Genomic DNA, 18,695 nt, shown 5'->3' on the forward strand with positions numbered 1-18,695 from the left:
GTTAAATTTCTCTTCCAGGGAATGTATAGCATTGCATACACTTGGTTTTTACAAGGTATGTGCTGCTGATAGTGCTGTGGTGAGTTGTGTGGAAGCTTCTGATGTAATATTAGATTTATTTATTTATTTATTTTAGGCGATGTATTTATTTGTTTTAGAGAGAAAGAGAGGGATGAACGGGGGAGGAGCAGAAACAGAGGAAGAGAGAGAGATGCAGACTCCCTGCTGAGCACAGAGTCTTTCCCTGGACTCCAGGGCTCCATCTCCCTACAGGAGATCAAGAATCACATGTTTTTCCAACCGAGCCACCCAGGCACCCCATAATTTTAGATTTAAAAAACCAAGAGTAGGCTAATCAGAGTCCCAAAGGCACACATGATGAGGCAAGATTCCTCCAGGAAAAGTTCTGTAGCTAGTTATATGCAAACTACTTACATCAAAGTGTAGAGTCTGTCTTAATTTTCACTTTAACTGAGCTATTAATATGCACTCTTGAGATCTTAAATTGAGCTTTAATATCGTTTTCTTGCTTTAGGACCTAAAAGATGATGAAAGGAATCCTTCTAAATTTTCTACACTTTGGGCTTCTGTTACTTATTGCATGAGAATCATCATCTAAATGCTTGTTTGTTTGTTTTTTTAAGATCTTATTTATTTGTCAGACAGAGACAGCACACACAAGCAGGGGGAGCAGCAGGCAGAGGGAAAAGCAGGCTCCCTGCTTAGCAGGGATTCCCATGTGGAACTCAATCCCAGGAACCTGGGATCATAACCTGAGCTGAAGGCAGAGTCTTAACTGACTGAGCCACCCAGGTGTCCCATAAATGCTTGTTTATTTAGCAACAAGGACCTTGGCTTATTCATTCCCGTGTCACCTACAGTTAAGTGGCACAATAGCCTCACTGAGGGAGGAATGAATAAATATTCACTGAGTCGCAACAGCAGCAATAAATAGTAACAAAAGTAATGGCTAATATTTCCCAATGCTCACTGTGTGCCAAACCCAGCTTGGGTGCCTTCAATGCCTGGTTTTATTTCACCCCCACCAAATTTCTGTGAAACAAATAATTTCCTTCTTTCACATTTGCAAGGTGAGCCTTAGAGAGGTTAAGCCACTTACTCAAACTTATTCAGCCTTGAAAGGACAGTCTCAATTCCAGAGTCTTGGATTAGGTAATGAAGTACCTGCGTTTTACAGCTGAGGAAACAGAGGCTCAGGGAAGTTAAGTAACTTTCTCAGGGTCACACAGCTAATAAGTGGTAGAACCTGGATTTGAACCCAGGCAGTCTGGCTCTAGCATCTTTTCTCTTAACTATGCACTATACTAACTCACAAAAGGATAAACTTTGGGCATACCTCAGATTTGTGATGCAGTTATATAAAGTTGATAATATTAAAATGAAGGCTAGTTGATCACTAAATGTAATGAAGTTTAAATGTCAACTCTCAAGCCTTTTTTTTTTTAACATGAGGGTTCTTTTTTTTTTAATTTTTTTAAAGATTTTTTATTTATTTCAGAGAGAGAGAGAGAGATCACAAGTAGGCAGAGAGGCAGGCAGAGAGAGAGGGGGGAGCAGGCTCCCCGCTGAGCAGAGACCCGATGTGGGGCTCGATCCCAGGACCCTGAGATCATGACCTGAGCCGAAGGCAGAGGCTTTAACCCACTGAGCCACCCAGGTGCCCCTCTCAAGCCTTTTTAAAAAATTTTAGTAGTAAGATAACTTTCTGAGACAGATCTTACTTCAAATTCATAGTGAGGAATTTTTTCATCACTCTGGAAAATCATAACACAGAAACTGCACACTAACTTATAACTTATAAAGAATTTATACCTAGGCCTTAGCTTTTCTAACTTCTCTCCTCTTTCCCACATTCTCCCTGTGCCCCACCTGGGCACCAAAGCTCGCTCTACTGTTTCTAAGGTAGTTTTCCAAAACAGTGGTTCTCAGCCTTGCCTGTGCATTGGAATAACTTGAGGAGTTTCAAAAAAACAAAAACAAAAACAAAAAAACCCCTCTCATTTAGGGCAAGAATATGCAATTAGAAAAAAACAGTCACTTCAACAAATGGTGTTGGGAAAACTGGACAGCTACATGCAGAAGAACAAAACTGGACCACTTTCTTACACCATATACCAAAAATAAATTCAGAAGGGATGAAGGACCTAAATGTGAGATAGGAAACCATCAAAATCCCAAGAGAGAACACAGGCAGCAACCTCTTTGACCTCAACCGTAATAACTTCTTGCTAGACACGTCTCCAGAGGCAAGAGAAACGAAAACAAAAATGAACTGTTGGGATTTCATCAAGATAAAAAGCTTCTGCACAGCAGAGGAAACAATCAACAAAACGAAAAGCAACCTATGGAATGGGAGAAGATATTTGTAAATAACATATTAGATAAAGGGTTAGTTTCCAAAATCTATAAAGAACTCAACACCTAAAAATTAAATAATCCAGTTAAGAAATGGGCAGAAGACATGAAATAGACATTTTCCCAAAGATATCCAGATGGCTAACACACACATGAAAAGGTGCTCAACATCATTCATCATCAGGGAAACGCAAATCAAAACTATAACGAGGTATCACCTCACACTTGTCAGGATGCAGAAAATCAAAAACACAAGAAACAAGTGTTAGGATGTAGGGAAAAAGGAATCCAACCGTCTATCTGCTTTCAGGGTAAAATGTTAGAAATCTGTATCTGCATGGCTACTTCACAAATATGGACACAAACTTACATTTGTGTCAAAGATGAAGTGACAGGGGTGCCTAGGTGGCTCAGTGGGTTAAGTCTCTGCCTTCGGCTCAGGTCGTGATCCCAGAGTCCTTGGATGGAGCCCCACCTCCCCCATCGGGCTCACTGCTCAGCAGGGAGCCTTCTTCCCCTCTCCCCCTCTGCCTGTCTCTCTGCCTTACTTGTGATCTCTCTCTCTCTGTCAAATAAATAAATAAAATCTTTTTTTTAAAAAAAGATGAACTGACAATTTTCTCACTGATGTTATATTTAGTAAAGTTGAGAACCTGAGCAGTTCAAAAAAAAAAAAAAAAAGGAACCCTCATGCACAGTTGGTGGGAATGCAAACTGCAAAACCACAAACTGGTGCAACAACTGTAGAAAACAGTATGGAGTTTCCTCAAAAAGTTAAAAATAGAACTACCCTATGATCTAGTAATTGCACTACAGGTATTTACCCAAGGAATATGAAAACACTAATTTGAAAGGATACATGCACCCCTATAGCAGCATTATTTACAATAGCCTTGATATGGAAGCAGCACAAGTGCCCATTGATAGATGAAAGGATAAAGAAGATGCAGTTTATAAATAAAATGGAATCTTATTCAGCCATAAAAAAGAACGCAGTCTTGTCATTTGCGGCAATGTGGACAGAGCTATAGAGTATAATGCTAAGTGAAATAAGTCAGAAAGAGACAAACACTATATGATTTCACACCTTTGTGGAATTTAAGGAACAGAATGAGTGAACAAATGAAAAAAAGGCACATACCGAAACACAGACACTTAACTATAGAGAACAAACTCTTGGTTATCAGAGGGAAGGTGGGTGGGGGGATGGGTAAAACAGGTGATGGGGATGAAGGAGGACACTTGTCATGATGAGCACCAGAGTAAGGCATAGAATTGTTGAATCACCTTATTGTACACCTGAAACTAAGACAATACTATATGTTAACTATATTGGAATTAAAATAAAAAACTTAAAAGAACTTAAAAAAATTCATTTGGGCTCTATCCCCAGCATTTCTAATTTAATTGATCTGAGACATACCTCAGGCAGTTTTGGAAGCTGCCAGGAGATGAAAGGTCCAGCTGAAGTTAAGAACCACTGTGGTGGCTGTAGCATTTTCTCAACCTTGGCACCTTTGACATTCAGTACTGCCTAATTCTTTGCTGTAGGAGACTATCCTGTGCACTTTAGACTGTTTACTAGGGTCCCTGACTTTTATCTGCTAGATGCCAGTAGCAACTTCCTCAGTTGCGACAACTAAAAATGTCTCTAGACTTTGTCAGATGTCTTGGGGGAGGCACAAAATTGCCCCTATGGAGAACCATTGCTCTAGAGCCATTGCTACTGTCCAAGCTGTGAGAGAAGTGTCTCAAAGACAAAAAGGGAAAGAGTGGCTTCTATTGCATCTCAGACAGAAAAATATGTAATGATGCCAAGGGGTTCTGTCAGAAAACTCTCTTGTCATTGGAGGAAACTTAATCAAGAGGAAACTTAATTTTTTAAGAACTTTTATTTCTCAGGAAAGAGATAGTATATCTCTTCAGGAGCTTGGTGGAGGAAGGTATCTTCGAGAATAGGGCATTAAGGAAAGGGCACAGATCTTTCTCACTAATCTGAAGCACAACAGAAGGAAACTAAATCTTTTTTTAATTAGCGTGAACAGCCTGGCTGGGTGAAATATTGTCTCCTGCTGAGGAGTTGCTGCCAACAAGATAAAGTGGAGGAGATAAAGCACAAGGGCTGGGACCGCATGGATGTAAACGCTGAATGTTTCCTCAGCTCTGGGAAGGCTTGGCCACCAAAGTGATGATGGAGTGAACAGAAATGGATGAGAGTCTAGGTACGTGGGTATGAGCAGAGTTCGAGGAGGTTATTCTGGAAAAGTTGGAGTTTGGGAATAAACTATTTGAGTGGTGCTTTTAGTTTGGGTCATCTGAGAGGAGAGCCTAGGAAGCACCCAGGAGTGTGGGGATGGGAGGCAAGGGAAGCTAATCCTGAGTGCATTTTGGACATGGCCTCCGTGGGCAGCAGAGCTTCATCCAGCTCTGGAATTTCAAGGGGCCAGGGCCAAACACAAGCCTCAGAGGTGTGGGGCAAGAGAGCTAGAGTGTTTATCCACGAATTCCCATTTGTCATGGGTTGAGGGCTGTGTCCAGGGCCATTCAATCCCAGCACTTCTGGTGGCTTCTGGTTTGGGCCTTGGACAGAGTTGTGAGTGTGGTGCAGGCAAGTGGATTTGGCTGGTCAGCACCGGATGGTGCTTGCTGGTGGGAGATGGGCGAGCTACTAGCAACTTCTGCTATAGTGGCCAGTTTCAACGTTTGTTTAAAGGTATTGACTGGTTTACTAGTTAACAATGTTCCATTTTTAATGAAGAGTTCTTTATATTAAGGAATATTAGGAAGGCACACCAGCCTCTGTCACCACCTTACTGTTTGAGACCATGAAATACCACTGCCAGAAGCCTACCAGTCATCTTGGCCCTGTCCTCAACTGCTCCTCCCTTCATCCCTTGCATACAGATCATGAACAAGGGCTCTCAGGAGTTTACCCACTTCTGTCTCTGCTGTCACCTCATTAGTCTAGGACAATGCTGTGTCTTGCCAAGACTATTGCCATGGCCTGCTCCTGCCTCCTGGGCTCTGCACAATCGCTTTTCTTCTAGTTCCTTGAAACTACAAGGCTTTTTGCTTTGTTTTGTTTTGTTTTGTTTTGTTTTAGAAGACTCCTCCTCTATGCTATACCCCCAGCCCAACCTTACCCTTCCAATGACTTGCTTCTTCTTATCTTGTAGGTCACTTCTTCATCGAAGATCTTCTTCTCTAAAGAATGATTTCCCCTTCCCATATGCTATTCCCATCTCAGTTCCCCTTTGGTTTTTTTTTTGGCGTGTTTCACAATTTGTAATTATTTTGTTTATTTCATCAGTCTCCCTCTTCAGAATGTAACCTCCATAAGGGTGAGAACCATATCTATCTCCTGGAGCACCATATCCCACATAGGGATGCCAGATTTAGCATGTCTGTACTTACACCAAACATTATTCAGGGTTTATCTGAAATTCAAATTTACCTGGGTATTTTGTGTTTTATTTGGCAACCCTAGTTTCTAGGCCCTGATACATAGCTGACACTCACTACCTGTTGTTAAATAAAAACTTGATAGCAGCATATCAAAATTACTACTAGGGTAACAAAGTGATATGCTAAATCTATAGAACTAGAATAGTAAAAAACACACTTGCCATTCTTTTCTGTTCTGATTTGCCTGTCTATTCTCTCCAAGAGAACCAAATCAGCTCACCCCCCAAATCTTAGACAGCCCAGTCCCCTGAAAGGGATGCCAGCCACAGGAGGGGAGCTGTTAGGAACAGTGTTTATACACCATGTGCTGCCTCAGTTTTGCTTGGCTTTCTGCTGTGCTGGGGCCTTAATCTTCTTTGGCCCTGATCTCCCCAGACTGTGAGCTCACTAAGGGAGGAAAGAGATGACTTCTTCCTTCTCAATCATTCACCCCCAGTGTCTCATGCTGTAGATGACACATAGGAAGGACTCAATAAATGGTTGCCAAATGGACTGATATATGAGTGAATAATAGGGGGTCCAAGTACTCTGGTTTGATCAGGCCTAGGGCTTCTTAAGATATGGGGCTTTCAATGGGGAAATCAGGGCAGTTGGTCCCCTCAGTGAATGATGCTCACTCTCAGTGGCTGGGCCTCTTGTCCATAATCATCCATATTGGCTGCTACATGACTACACGATCAGACAGCCTGCTGGCCTGGCTATCTATCTGTTTTAGGATGGTGCTGGATGTATAGAGCTCTGCTGAACACCTATGCTTTCCTATTCCTGGGACCTTGGCCTTGGTCCTTCCTTGTGGACCCTTGATTATGGTTCTTCCTTGTGGCTTGGTCTTATGGTCTGTGATAGACACCATGGATTTGCACTCCTGGAATAAAGGCATTCAGGCTAAACTCATGTGAAGGGCTCTTGATCTTGAGTCAATCTCATGGTCCCCCAGTCCTGGCCAATATAGGTATGCCTCATCAAGACTTGATTATGACCAATTGCTACTTCCACAGAGCACCAGCCAAGTATTTATTGAGTAATTAAGCTGACATAGAGCTTTTCAAATACATTTCTCCAAATGTCTGAGTTACTTGCCTGTGAAAAAAATGAGTTCTCATTTTAACCAATCCCCTCCTCCATACTGCCAGAGGGCATGATTCTAAACAAAAACCACACATATCCATTTTCAATTATGGCAGCAATGCTCCGTTAAGTCCTGCTGGTTTCCTGGAATTGGGGGTGAAGTGGCTCTTGAGAGGTTCCCAGCACTTATAGTAGTTCTCATCCAAACAATTAGAGGTCTTGAGCCCCCACTTTGTGACAGCCATACTTAGAGAAGACTCAAACATAAATGCCTGTAGGAAATGAAGAGGGGGGCAAGAAATAAGTGAGTTGGATAATAAAACATATTCAATTTGATGTCAAGAAAAAAGATGTAAGTTGGCAGAATCTTTGAATAATAAGTTGTGTGCTAACATAGTGAGGATAGCAGGCTCACACCTGGGGTTCTGGCTCTGGTCCCACCACTTAGAAGCCAGTGAGACTCTGTGCAAGACTCTTAACTTCTCTGAGTTCCATGTTTCATTTAATTCAATTAAAATAGAATTGGGCATGTAAGCCTCACATTGTCCTATAGCATTATGGAGCTAAATTTACTACATCCAAGGGTAGAAGCAAAAACGTCCTAGGAATATTCATCTTCTTAGGGGCCATCACTCACTATGGCTATGTCCTTGTGGGGAGGCCATGCTCCACATTTTGTGGTGGAGGAAACTATGGCTCAAAGCTGGGAAGTAGCTGGTGATGGTACTAAGTAGTGGAAGAGCTAGGATTTGAGCTTTCTTTTTTAGAACTCTGATCAAGAGATGGGCTGGGGGAAAGAGGGAGGAAAACAGCATAAGGAGGAAGAAGAAGTAGGAAGGAGGAAGCAGAAAGAGCTGTAGCACTTTTAAAAACCCTATCCTAGAAGATTTTGCATGGTGGATGTCCCACTGTGTTCAGGAGGTTTTGTCTCTGACAGAAAGAATATGCAAGTACTTGGTGCAGCTTAGACATTCCAGCTTCACCAATTGCTGATTTTCCTACCCAGTGTGGCTTTTAAAAATAAAATAAAACCAGGGGCGCCTGGGTGGCTCAGGGGGTTAAAGCCTCTGCCTTCGGTTCAGGTCATGATTCCAGGGTCCTGGGATCGAGTCCCGCATCGGGCTCTCTGCTCAAGAGGGAGCCTGCTTCCTCCTCTCTCTGCCTGCCTCTCTGCCTACTTGTGATCTCTCCCTCTGTCAAATAAAGAAATAAAATCTTAAAATAAAATAAAATAAAATAAAACCAAAAAAGGAATAAAACCCTACAGTTCTTACATGTTCACATTATTAGAAATTTAAAAAATATAGATGGACATAAGGAAGTTAAAGTTCTACTGTGTCACAACCCTGAGAACCCACATTAATGTTTGGTATCTAATATACATTGGCTTCTTTATGCTGAGAACAATGGAGATGATTGTCCTTGCCTGACTTCCCATGACAGGCTTGTTGTGAGGTCTAGACGAGAACATATGGAAGTGTTGTGCACATTATAATGCCCTATTCAGATATAAGGGTTATTATTACGGCTATTCTTGTTGTTTTCTCTTTGAGGACTGCTTCTTAAGAGCCTTGCTGTCTAACTGGAGTGACAAAACCCCATTCCAGCTGATCTGTGAAGACAGTATTGTATAAAGTTTGTTTATTCCAAACTGGAATAAGGATAAGGTGTATAGATGGGCCTGGGTCCAAATTATATAATGGGAAATGGTGATGGAGACCCAAAGTTAGGTCTAGGTAGTGTGCCAGAACCTCCCCTGCCAAGTAGTCTGGGCTCTCTGGCTACCCAGGGCCTCCCCTGCCCTTAATCCCTTCCATAGGAGAGCTCTTTCTGCCTAGTGCCCCAGGCATTTCCCAAAGCCTTGTTCCTCATACAAACAGTCTCGTCATTGCCTCTCTGATGCAGAACACTGCTTCCTGATAACACTGACTGTTCAAAGCCAAGTTGGGCACCAAAGATTACTGAGTGACAAGTCTGGGTAGCCCATAGACCTCAAAGAGCCTTTGGAGGCAATAGCTTGATTGAGACTGTCAAACCACATCTCACAGAGATATAATTCTGCAAAGGCCCTTGGAAAGGGAAAGAGAGCCAAGGCCAAGCAGCTGGGACTCTGCACCCTTCCAGTGCAGATCAACTCCATCAACTCTGGTCCTAGAGTTGGGACTGAAAACAAACTGCATTGGATAGAGGGACAGATAATGTTTTCTGTTTGCAATCTGGGCATGCAGTCAAGCAGGTCTGTGCTATTGATTTTAAAGTCAGGTAGCACTGAAGACATTTGTTTAAAAATGTAAAGCAAATTTGCATATGGTTGAGCATAAAATTACTCCTTGTGGTCCATAAACTCCACCTCCAAGAATGCAAAAATAAAATAAAAATCAAGTACCGCCACCAACTGCGATTGTGTTCAGGCTTAATGTTTATAGCCTGATACAGGAAGAATACAAAACAAGTTTTCAGTCCCATCAATTTCATCCCATGCCAAAGGAGAGCAAAAGAAAATGAGAAAACAGCTGAGAACTGCTGCTCACAAGCCCTGCCTTCCTGATCTTCCTTGGCTTTGAACTCCACGGAAGGAGACATCCAGCATCCCTGGGGACTGTGGCCCTAGAGGATTACCTCAAAAAGCAGATGATTCTGAGACATTGCATATGTACTCTGGGCTGGATACAGATAATATTAATAATACTCCCTTGTATTTGAACAGTGCTGAACAGTGTATAAGGTTGAATATAGCCACCTGCTAGGGTGGCTACCACACCCATTCTACAAATGGGGAAAACGAAGCACAGATAAGTTAAGTGACTTGGTCAAGGTCATGCAGGAACTAAGAGCTAGGATTTGATCTCAGGTCTGACTCAAGTCCAAAGCTCTTTCTGCCCGACCATATCAGGTGTCTAGTATACATATAGGGGTGTGTGCATACACACATGGGAATAAACACACACACAGACACACTCTCCTCTCCTCACTCCATCTCTGTGTCTTTGGAGAAATTAAAAAAAAAAAAAAAAAAAAAAAGCCACTCCTCTCGAGAAGGTTGGGAAGCCCAGAAACTGCCGGAGCCTGGCATTTGATTTGCTTACCATGGTACCATCAGCAATCCTCTCGGGTGCCAGCTTGGCTTTGCTGGCCTTCTCAAAGCAGTCAGCATCAGGCCCGTGGGGGGTCATTGAGCTGTGGAGGCTGCCTCCCCCTGGCAGGAACCCACCTTGCTTTGCCTCATAATGACCTTTGATAAGTCCCATGAATTCACTCATGCAGTTCCCTGGGAAGGTTGAAAGAGTATTATTTTTATTATTCAAGGCAAGACCTGTAAAGTACCAAGACCTCTCAAGCATTATTTCTGTGGAATGCCAAGAAGGTAGGAGAATTTGATAAATTTTTTAGGATTACCAACAAATACAGATAGATGGGAACCTACTCCCCCCAAACATTCATTAGTGTGAAACTCTAGGTAGGCAAAACTCTACTTGATGGACATGTGGATTATTAGAGGTCTTAAGCTCCACTGCCTGAAAGAAATAATGTTGGATCTAAAGAAAATCATTGCCCAGACAAGAATTTTAATAATAATTAAAATGAAAGTTATAATAAAGAGTAGATGTGCCCTATCATCTAGGCTTATACATTCTATATTAAAATCATCTTCTTTCTCAGATCTGATAGCCCCACAATAGTACATGGTATCACCATATTTCTGGTTCCCAATCCAGGAAACCAAGATGGAATGTATGTGTGGGAAAGTGTTGATGGAAGAGTCATGTAATGGAAAGAACCCTAGACTTGTAGACTATTATCAAATGATAATCTGTGTGAAAGGACTTTAGGGCTATAAAAACCAGTCCATAAATGCTATAGAGCATAACAAACATTATCTTCTGTATCTGAATCTGTCATCTTATTTTCTACCCTCCAAAATGCCTCTTAGATTCATTCTTTTCTTTCTATTTCCATTTATATTCTCTTCATAGAATACTAAAATTTTAAAATTGAAAAGGATCACTACTTCTACTAAATACAGAAGAATTTCTATATTATTCCTGACAGATTACTTCCTGGGGTTTGCCTACATGCTTCCTATGAATGGAGCTCTCTACTCAACGAAGCAACTTACCATACTCTTAGAAAGCTCTGGGTTTTAGAAAGGTCTTTCATATTAAATGGAAATTTGCTTTAACATAAGTGAAGTCCATTGGTCCTAGTTGTGCTTTCTGGAGTGAGCAAAATTTGACAAAAATCACCACGTCTGCACTCTTTCAATCATATGTTTCTTTAGAAATAAAGCTCTTTATTAGAACAGCCACATACTTAGGGCAAGAATTGAAGAAATACAATACCTGAGAAAATTGAGGTACCTTTCCATTCATTCACCCATCTACCCATCTGTCCATTCCCCACCCCATCCATCTGCCTATCCATCCACCCACATGTGTCATTGGACACTGTACTAAATGTTCTGAGTAAGAAATAGATGAGTAAGATATAGCTCATCTAAAGTTATTCTCATAGTCTGTCCCATGAAAGGGCTGAGAACACAGACCACGAACGGAGCAGAAAGCTATGGCATTGGCAACCCCTGCAAAGCTGGACATTTGGCACGATAGATGCCCCAGGCCTCTTTCTTACATGTGAAGTATAACCAAGTGTCAGAATATTTCTGTCATTGACCGGGCAGCCATAGTCATCCTGCCTAGGAAACAAAATGCTACTGCAGGCCCTTGTAGAAAAAGTAAGACCCAGATCATAGCTCTACTCATTTCTCCATGAAACAGAAGCAGAGGAAAAGAAGCAACTGTAAGCATAAGGTGTCTATATTTTCAAAGCAGTTCTGCTCATGACTGAAATATGTTGTCATCCTCCTCAATCTAGGATGTGTCCTCAGGGTCACCTTCATGGCTTAATTTTAAGAAGAGAGCAATACCAGAATTCAGCTTTGATCTGAATATGAATTTAGGTAGCAAGGACTTTGATGATGACATTTCTATATCATTTTCTATATTTCAAAGGACGGGGTAGGCCTTGCCTCTCTGATTAATGCTGAATCCAGTTGGCTCAAGTACATTAAGATGACTGGAGGCAATGTTTCTATAGAAATAATTCTCCACTTCTCCTATAAAGTCACATCAAGGTAGCAAAGATTTTGATTATTGCTAAAGCAATAGTTTTAATGTATCTGGGAAAAAATAATTTTAACTTGGGGTTCTGTGGTTTTTTCCCAACTAACTCAGGCAACCATACCTTTCTGATATCTATCTATCCTGGGCCAAATGTACTTGAGAGTCTTTTAAAAAAATATTATGAGCCATTTCACAAGGTCATTTGTTTCAGGAGACTGAACCACAAACCAAAGTGGCTTGAGAGCTGTAGCACAATACAAACTTGTCTCAGATAGCTCTAGCAGGCTTCCCCCTAGGCAGGGAGACAAGCCGCAGGGCAGCATCTCTCCATGTGTGGCCTGTAGACTTCTCTGACTTGCTAATTCAAAATGCAGATTCTGAGGTTCCACCTCAGAACCAACTAATTATACTCTCTGAGAGTGGGCGCTGGGAAGAATTTTTTTTAGTAGGCATTCTAAGTGATTTTTATATTACTAATGTTCTCAAAGTGTGGTTCCTGGAACAGCAACATCAGCAGCCCATGGGAGCTTGTTATGAAGGCAGATTCTCAGGCCCCATCCTCGACCTACTGGAACAGAAATTCAGAGGGTGGAGCCCAAGAATCTGTGTTTTAACAAGCCCGCCCATGATAGTGACACATATGAAAATTTGAAAACCGCTGCCTCGGGAACATAAAGCAACTTCAACACAAGAACTTCACTAGGTGAGATAATGAATCATGAAGAACTAGCATGTGAGGTACAGGCTAAGTTAAAGCTAAAGCAATTCTCTCTCCTGGATATCACGCCTTCGAGGGGGCTAACTTCCAGGAGAACACTCCTCAGAGAAGATGGTAGTTTGTTTTGATTCTATTTACAAAGTCTCTGGTGTCTTTGTAGTGGTAATTGTATCCTTTCCTCCACCCTAACGATGTCGCCGGAAAAATGTGGTGCTGGAATTTGACCACGCAGTGGTTTTCTTCCATCCTCAGGGCTCCACTTCTGTACCTCCTATAAATGCCTAAATTGCCTATTTGGTGCCCTGTTGTATCTTGTTAAGCTGGGGTATTTGGGAGCTGGTACAGATAAAGGGGAGCCGTATACAGAGAGAACGCCCTGAAGTTGACTAGGAAAGGGATTTGTTTTTATGAATATTCCTGCTGAAATTCACCTCAGAGTCTTTCCAGAACTCTATGTACAAAAATGAAATCTTCAGCAAGTGGAATTGTACACTGACCTTTAGGTTGGATTTATGACTAGTTTTTGGACTATTAAAAATGCCAACTTCATTAACTGCAGCCGTGAAATACCTTATTCGTTTGTGGTGATTCATTTACTAATAAAATAAATATTTATTAGATGCACATTGTGTATCAGGCACTGTGCTAGGCACATCAGTTAGTGGTCATGAGTGCGTGTGTGCTCTGGCATCAGATTGCCTTCAATTAAATCCCGACTCCACCATTTAACCAGTTGTGAGGCCTTGAGCAAATTACTCCATCCTTCCGAATTACTTAATCCTTCATGCCTGTTTTACCTTCTGAAAAAAAGGGGATAATGATACTACCTCCCTCTTATAACTGCTTTGAAGATTAAGTGGTTTAATAGTTTTATAGAGCTTATAACAGAGCCATAGAAAATGGTCAATAATTATTAGCAGCTAGTAATAATAAATAAAATAAAAATAATAGATTTAGTAAGATCTGTTCTAGGCAACACATGCTCCACAGAAACTGCTTCCAGAATGGGGTCCATTCCCTAGTGCAGACTGCAGTCTCTTTTATCCCACCAAAATAATTGGAGAAGGCCATTTTACTGGCTCTTGAACCAGGCTTAGGAAAAGAACTTTCCAAAAACAACAAACTAACCAACAACATCCCACCATTCCCTCTCCCCACAAAGAAGTATCTGAAATGTAAAGAAACATCTTGCTTCAAACTTTATTGGCCTATCTGCTCTCTTTAGGGCCAGAGGAACTGGGATGTAGGCATTACTTCCTTCTCAGAGTTAACACATCACTACCATCTCCAATGGAAGTCATGGGGTTTCAGCAACTACACATCTAAGGAGCAGCATTAGGGCCTCCAGAGGCAGGATCCAGAAAGCCAGCACAGTATGGTGTCCAGAGATCCCTAAGTGGTATTCTCAATGGCTAATGTTCCATGCTTTGTGGTCTCTTTGGTTTCCAATGTGCCTCGGTAAAATAGAGACTTACTGTGGTAATAAGGAGGCCTGAAGGTCTTGTCAGCAACCCCCCATCGAGGTGGGAAGATGACAAAATCAGCAATAGCCACTCCCGGGCGGACAGACTTGGCGGTCAATACTGTGAAGATGGATGGGTCCTGTGAAAGCACAAGGAGACACTGAGCCCATGATGGAAGGGAGGTGACTAGACAATGGTACACATGTCACTCACACTGGAAGGGGTTTCCAAATTGACTCTAGGTTTTTGTTTTTGATTTTTGAGTAGGCTCCATACCCATTGTGGGGCCTATCTCAGAGCCCATTGTGGAGCACAACCTGGGGCCCAACCTGGGGCTTGACTTCACAATGGCAAGATCAAGACCTGAGCTGAGATCAAGAGTCTCGGGCTTAACCAACTGAGCCATCCAGGTACCCCGACACTGTAATTTCTGATGAAGCCACACAGGCCAAGCTAAGAAGACTGGGCTTGTTGCTGAGGTGAAGAAATCACTCATCTGACTTTCAGCTCTTGCTGTGCTTGAAGCAAAATGAATTAACACCAACTAAGAGGATTTGGAGCTGCTTTCTCACCCTGCTGAGCTCCCATTTCATGTAAGTATCACCCCGTGGTTCTGAGACCCTGTTCACGCCTGCCTCCCAACCTCAGGTCAGAGTAACCAGAGCTTGGACGTGCTACAGGGAGTTCTCTGCAGAACGGATGCTCAGAGTGAGGTGAAAATAGAAATAAAATAGTATCCAACTTTTGGTATAGATGTAGGTAGGATATGGTTCTCTTTAGGGCATCACAGATATTCCAGATGGTATCCTCATTGCTTTCCTTACCCTGTTTGGCTCTCATGTCTAAAATACATCACTTACATCATTAGTTTAGGTGGTGGTAATGTAGAGGGCATAGGCTGGGGGATAATATTGAAATTTTAAAAGAACTTTAGAACCCTTCTAAAATTGGAAAGATTGAGATTCAATTTCATTGAAATCAATGATCATGTTTGCTCTCACATGCCATGTTAGGGTCTGGGATTCAAAGAGACCTATTCCTTGCCCCTTTAGCATTGTTAGTCGTGGTGGTGGGTTGCAGGTGTGTGAACAACTGACCCCAACAAGGTGCCAAGGGTGATCTTGCTTTATAAGTAGAACTCCAAGGGATTACAGAGAGTGCCTACCTACCTAAGAGCATCAGGGAAGGCTTCAAAGAGGTGGTGATATTTGAGGAAGGTCTTGGAAAATAAAGGAGAAAGAAAAAGGAGGGAGGGAGGAAGGAAAAAGAAGGAAGGAAGGAAGGAAGGAAAGGAAAAGGCATTTTAAGTACAGAAAACAGGAAGGACATCAAAATGCACAGAGATTTTGTTAAGAGGTAAGAAAGCTAAAGCTCAGAATGCATTGGCAGAAGGCACAGGGGCTAAGAGTTGGTAGTGAAAAAACGAGTCTAGGGCCAGATGGTAGAGAGCATCAGATAATATGCTTGAGAGCTCAGACAATCCTAAACACATGGGGAGGCTGCAAAGGTTTTCTAATGCAGCGGTAGAATGATTGGACCTGGATTTTGGGAGAATAACGGTAGCAGCAGTACAAAGATTGGACCTGTGCAAAAGCAAGCCAAAATCCCAACCCTATTGCTGTGAGACTTTACACTTCTTCGTTTGCCTTAAGAAATGATCTGAAACTGTTAAAGAAAGGGTAGTGAGACTCAAATAAAGCTCTATCCATGTCTCTGGATCTTTTTTAATGCTGCTTTGGGCTTGATGCCTCATTTTCTTTTCCCTTTTGGTTTTGTTACGAGTTGTTGCTCTTCAGAAAGGTAGTTTTGTTCCCCTAGAGATGAGCTGAGCTGGCTCAGAGTAATCTTTCTGTCTCTGGTTCTCCGGCTTCTGCTCTAATTATCCCTTCAGCTTTTTAAAGTTAATCTATTATGAACTAGGCTGCAAAATAAACTTTCCCCCAGGATCACAGAACTAGCACTTTATCACGAACGTGGGGCCTCGGGGGCTTGCCCTGTAGACCAGGGACCTATTTGTGGCCCTCTAATTGAGTGAAACATATCCCTGAGTTCACGCTTTAGAACTTCTCTGTTTTTAAATTCAGGCACTGAACATTCTGAGGAACTTTAGAAGAGGGCTGTCTGCTCCATCACTGCTAAAAACAGCCCGAAGTGGAGGCACTGGAGTAGGCAGCTGGACAGAGCAGACTCAGCACTTGTAAGCAGGATCGAGAACTTTCCAAATCCAGAGCTGTTTCTTTCTCATGACTTTATCACTAACGTTAGCAGCTGGTTTCTTTTGGGGATACATTTGCCAAGAAGAAATTAAGTTTTTAGCCATCTATGGGAGTTACTGTGAAACTTGGTGTAAGAACTAAGCCGAGTTCAAGGGTGAGTGTGGCATGTCAGGCTTAGCTCTCCCAGTAGCTGGTTCTTTATTCCTTCCCCAAAACCCGGCCACAAGTGATTCAAATTCCTGTCAGCCCAATGAGGAATGACAATATCTTGGGCTTCCAAGGGTGATCTTGGAAAAGTTAAATCTGAATATCGGGGACCTACTCTGGACCCTCCCACCTAGGGGCTGTCGTATCCCCAGGGCCCCTCCATGGTACAGACTTACTGCGTGATCAAAGGCCACCGAGTTAATGACCATGAAGTTCTCCAGGTTGTACTTGTATGGGGTATAGTTCCCGTGCCAGGCCACAACATTGAATGGGGAGACGTCCTGATCACACATATACATACACAAAAAAAGCAGGAAAAGATAATCTTAGTGCTTAATGCTTTCGTAGTTGCCACAGTTTGTACGTGGCATCATTGTTTCTCTTTTTGGTTTGATTTTGTTCTCATAATGTAGTCGTGGCATCTTTTGGGAGAATTACGACCCTGAATCATTTTGTGGTTGCTTCACGTGCCTTCAAACTGTCCCTTGCTCAGCCAGTAACCAGTTCATAAGCAGCAGCTGCCTCCGATCACATGTGCAGCAGAAGCACAGCACATTCTCCAAGTAGTGCCTTTTCAACAATTTTCAACAGAGTTGTGAGAATCTGTGGAGGTCAGCAATTCTTAGCCAATCTGAGCCAGGGTCTGGGTTTCCTGGTGCAGAGGGCAGGCACTTGCTGGGACTGCTTTCCAGGTAATTACGGCCCAGAGGAGCTTCTGGTGCACACAGTGCCTGGGCTGCTGAGTGCAGGATGGTGAGACAGTATCTTAAATTCCAGTCCCAAGGACTTGAGTTTTTACAGCCATCCCGAGGTGATGCTCCTTGGGCCTGCTCTGGGTTAGGAGAGGATCGGTGCTCTTTGACAGGAAGGTAGTCCCCACGGCAGCTATGCATCTGTTCTGGAAACAGCATCTAACTCAAAATATTCTAGAGACTTTACTGAAGGGACTGCTCACAGAGTTGTGATTAGGGTTAGGTGAACTGACTAGAGATGCTGAGGTTTCTGAGCTTACAACAGGGGGAAGACATTGCCATCCCTTGGCCTGTAGGATATGGGAGGAAAATGTTGTTATAGGATTCCAACAAGAGCTAGAACCATGAAGAAGGGGCCACTCAGTGGTGTGCTGGTAAATATTTAACAACTAGCAGCTAGCTCTCTGGGGGAAAAATGCTCTGTTTTATAGCATTTGCTAATTTGGGGGGTATAAATATTCCACCCCAATCACCTTTGTGCTACTAATATAATGCTGCTGAACAGAAGGCTGGGAAGAAAGAGTCCGTCAGCTCTCTCATGCCTGGCTCCAGCATGCCACTGGGGCTACCCATTAGGAACTGAGATCATGGAGGGACACAGCCCCAAATAGGGGAGAAACAGGAGAAGAAAACCCCCAACTTGTCTTTCCTCCTGCCCTGCAACTTCCTGTGAGTACCTCCCACTAGTTGAATCCAACCCAAAACCAGCTGGCTGGGGAGCCCATATCGGTTAAGCTGCCAGGGCACAGATCATGGCCAAGAAGGGATAATGGATCAGTGTTGGAGGTCGCACGGGGAATAACCAGCACGGAGTCCACTTAGAAAGTGGAAACCCATGGAGCTGCTGGTTACCTTTAGAATGGTGGTTCTCTATCAACTGTATGTCAAAAATAATATGGGAAGCATGCTTAAAATGAATGTAGGTTTCCACACTCCATGCCCAGAAGTTATTATTTTTGCTGGGCTGGAGTAACATCGAAGGATTTGCATTTATTTCAAACAAGCCTCCCTTAGGATTTCTGATGCTTATGGCCTCTAAACCACATTTTGAGAAATCCTGACCCAGACAATATGAAGGTGACAATGTGTCAATGAAGCTGACAATTATCTCTCAGGGGTTAATTTTAAGTGCCAAACTAGTTGGCCTCTGCTGGTTAGCATACCATCTACTTTGGGTGCTGTCCAAGGAAAATAAAATGCCTTGAAAAATATAAGATGTATGTCAAATGGGCAAAAATAATGGCAATAAATAATGGTAAGCAGACAAAATCTTTGGATTATTTTAGTTATATAATTACTTTCTGCTAATA

At 42.5% G+C, this 18,695-nt stretch overlaps 1 protein-coding gene across 1 annotated transcript in view; it reads right to left on the minus strand.

Moving 5' to 3' along the window:
* Positions 1-6,828: 6,828 nt before the first annotated feature.
* Positions 6,829-18,695, minus strand: part of HGD (homogentisate 1,2-dioxygenase) — a 42,901-nt gene continuing 31,034 nt past the window's right edge. The window contains exons 11-14 of the mRNA XM_080815578.1: positions 16,810-16,914; positions 14,223-14,349; positions 9,996-10,177; positions 6,829-7,181 (exon numbers count right to left, since the gene is read on the minus strand). Of these exons, the coding sequence (XP_080671704.1) occupies positions 7,017-7,181; positions 9,996-10,177; positions 14,223-14,349; positions 16,810-16,914 (579 nt within the window). The 3' untranslated portion in view covers positions 6,829-7,016. The remainder of the gene's footprint in view (positions 7,182-9,995; positions 10,178-14,222; positions 14,350-16,809; positions 16,915-18,695) is intronic.

This window comes from Martes martes, assembly GCF_963455335.1.
Source record: "Martes martes genome assembly, chromosome: 1".
Taxonomy (NCBI): Eukaryota; Metazoa; Chordata; class Mammalia; order Carnivora; family Mustelidae; genus Martes; species Martes martes.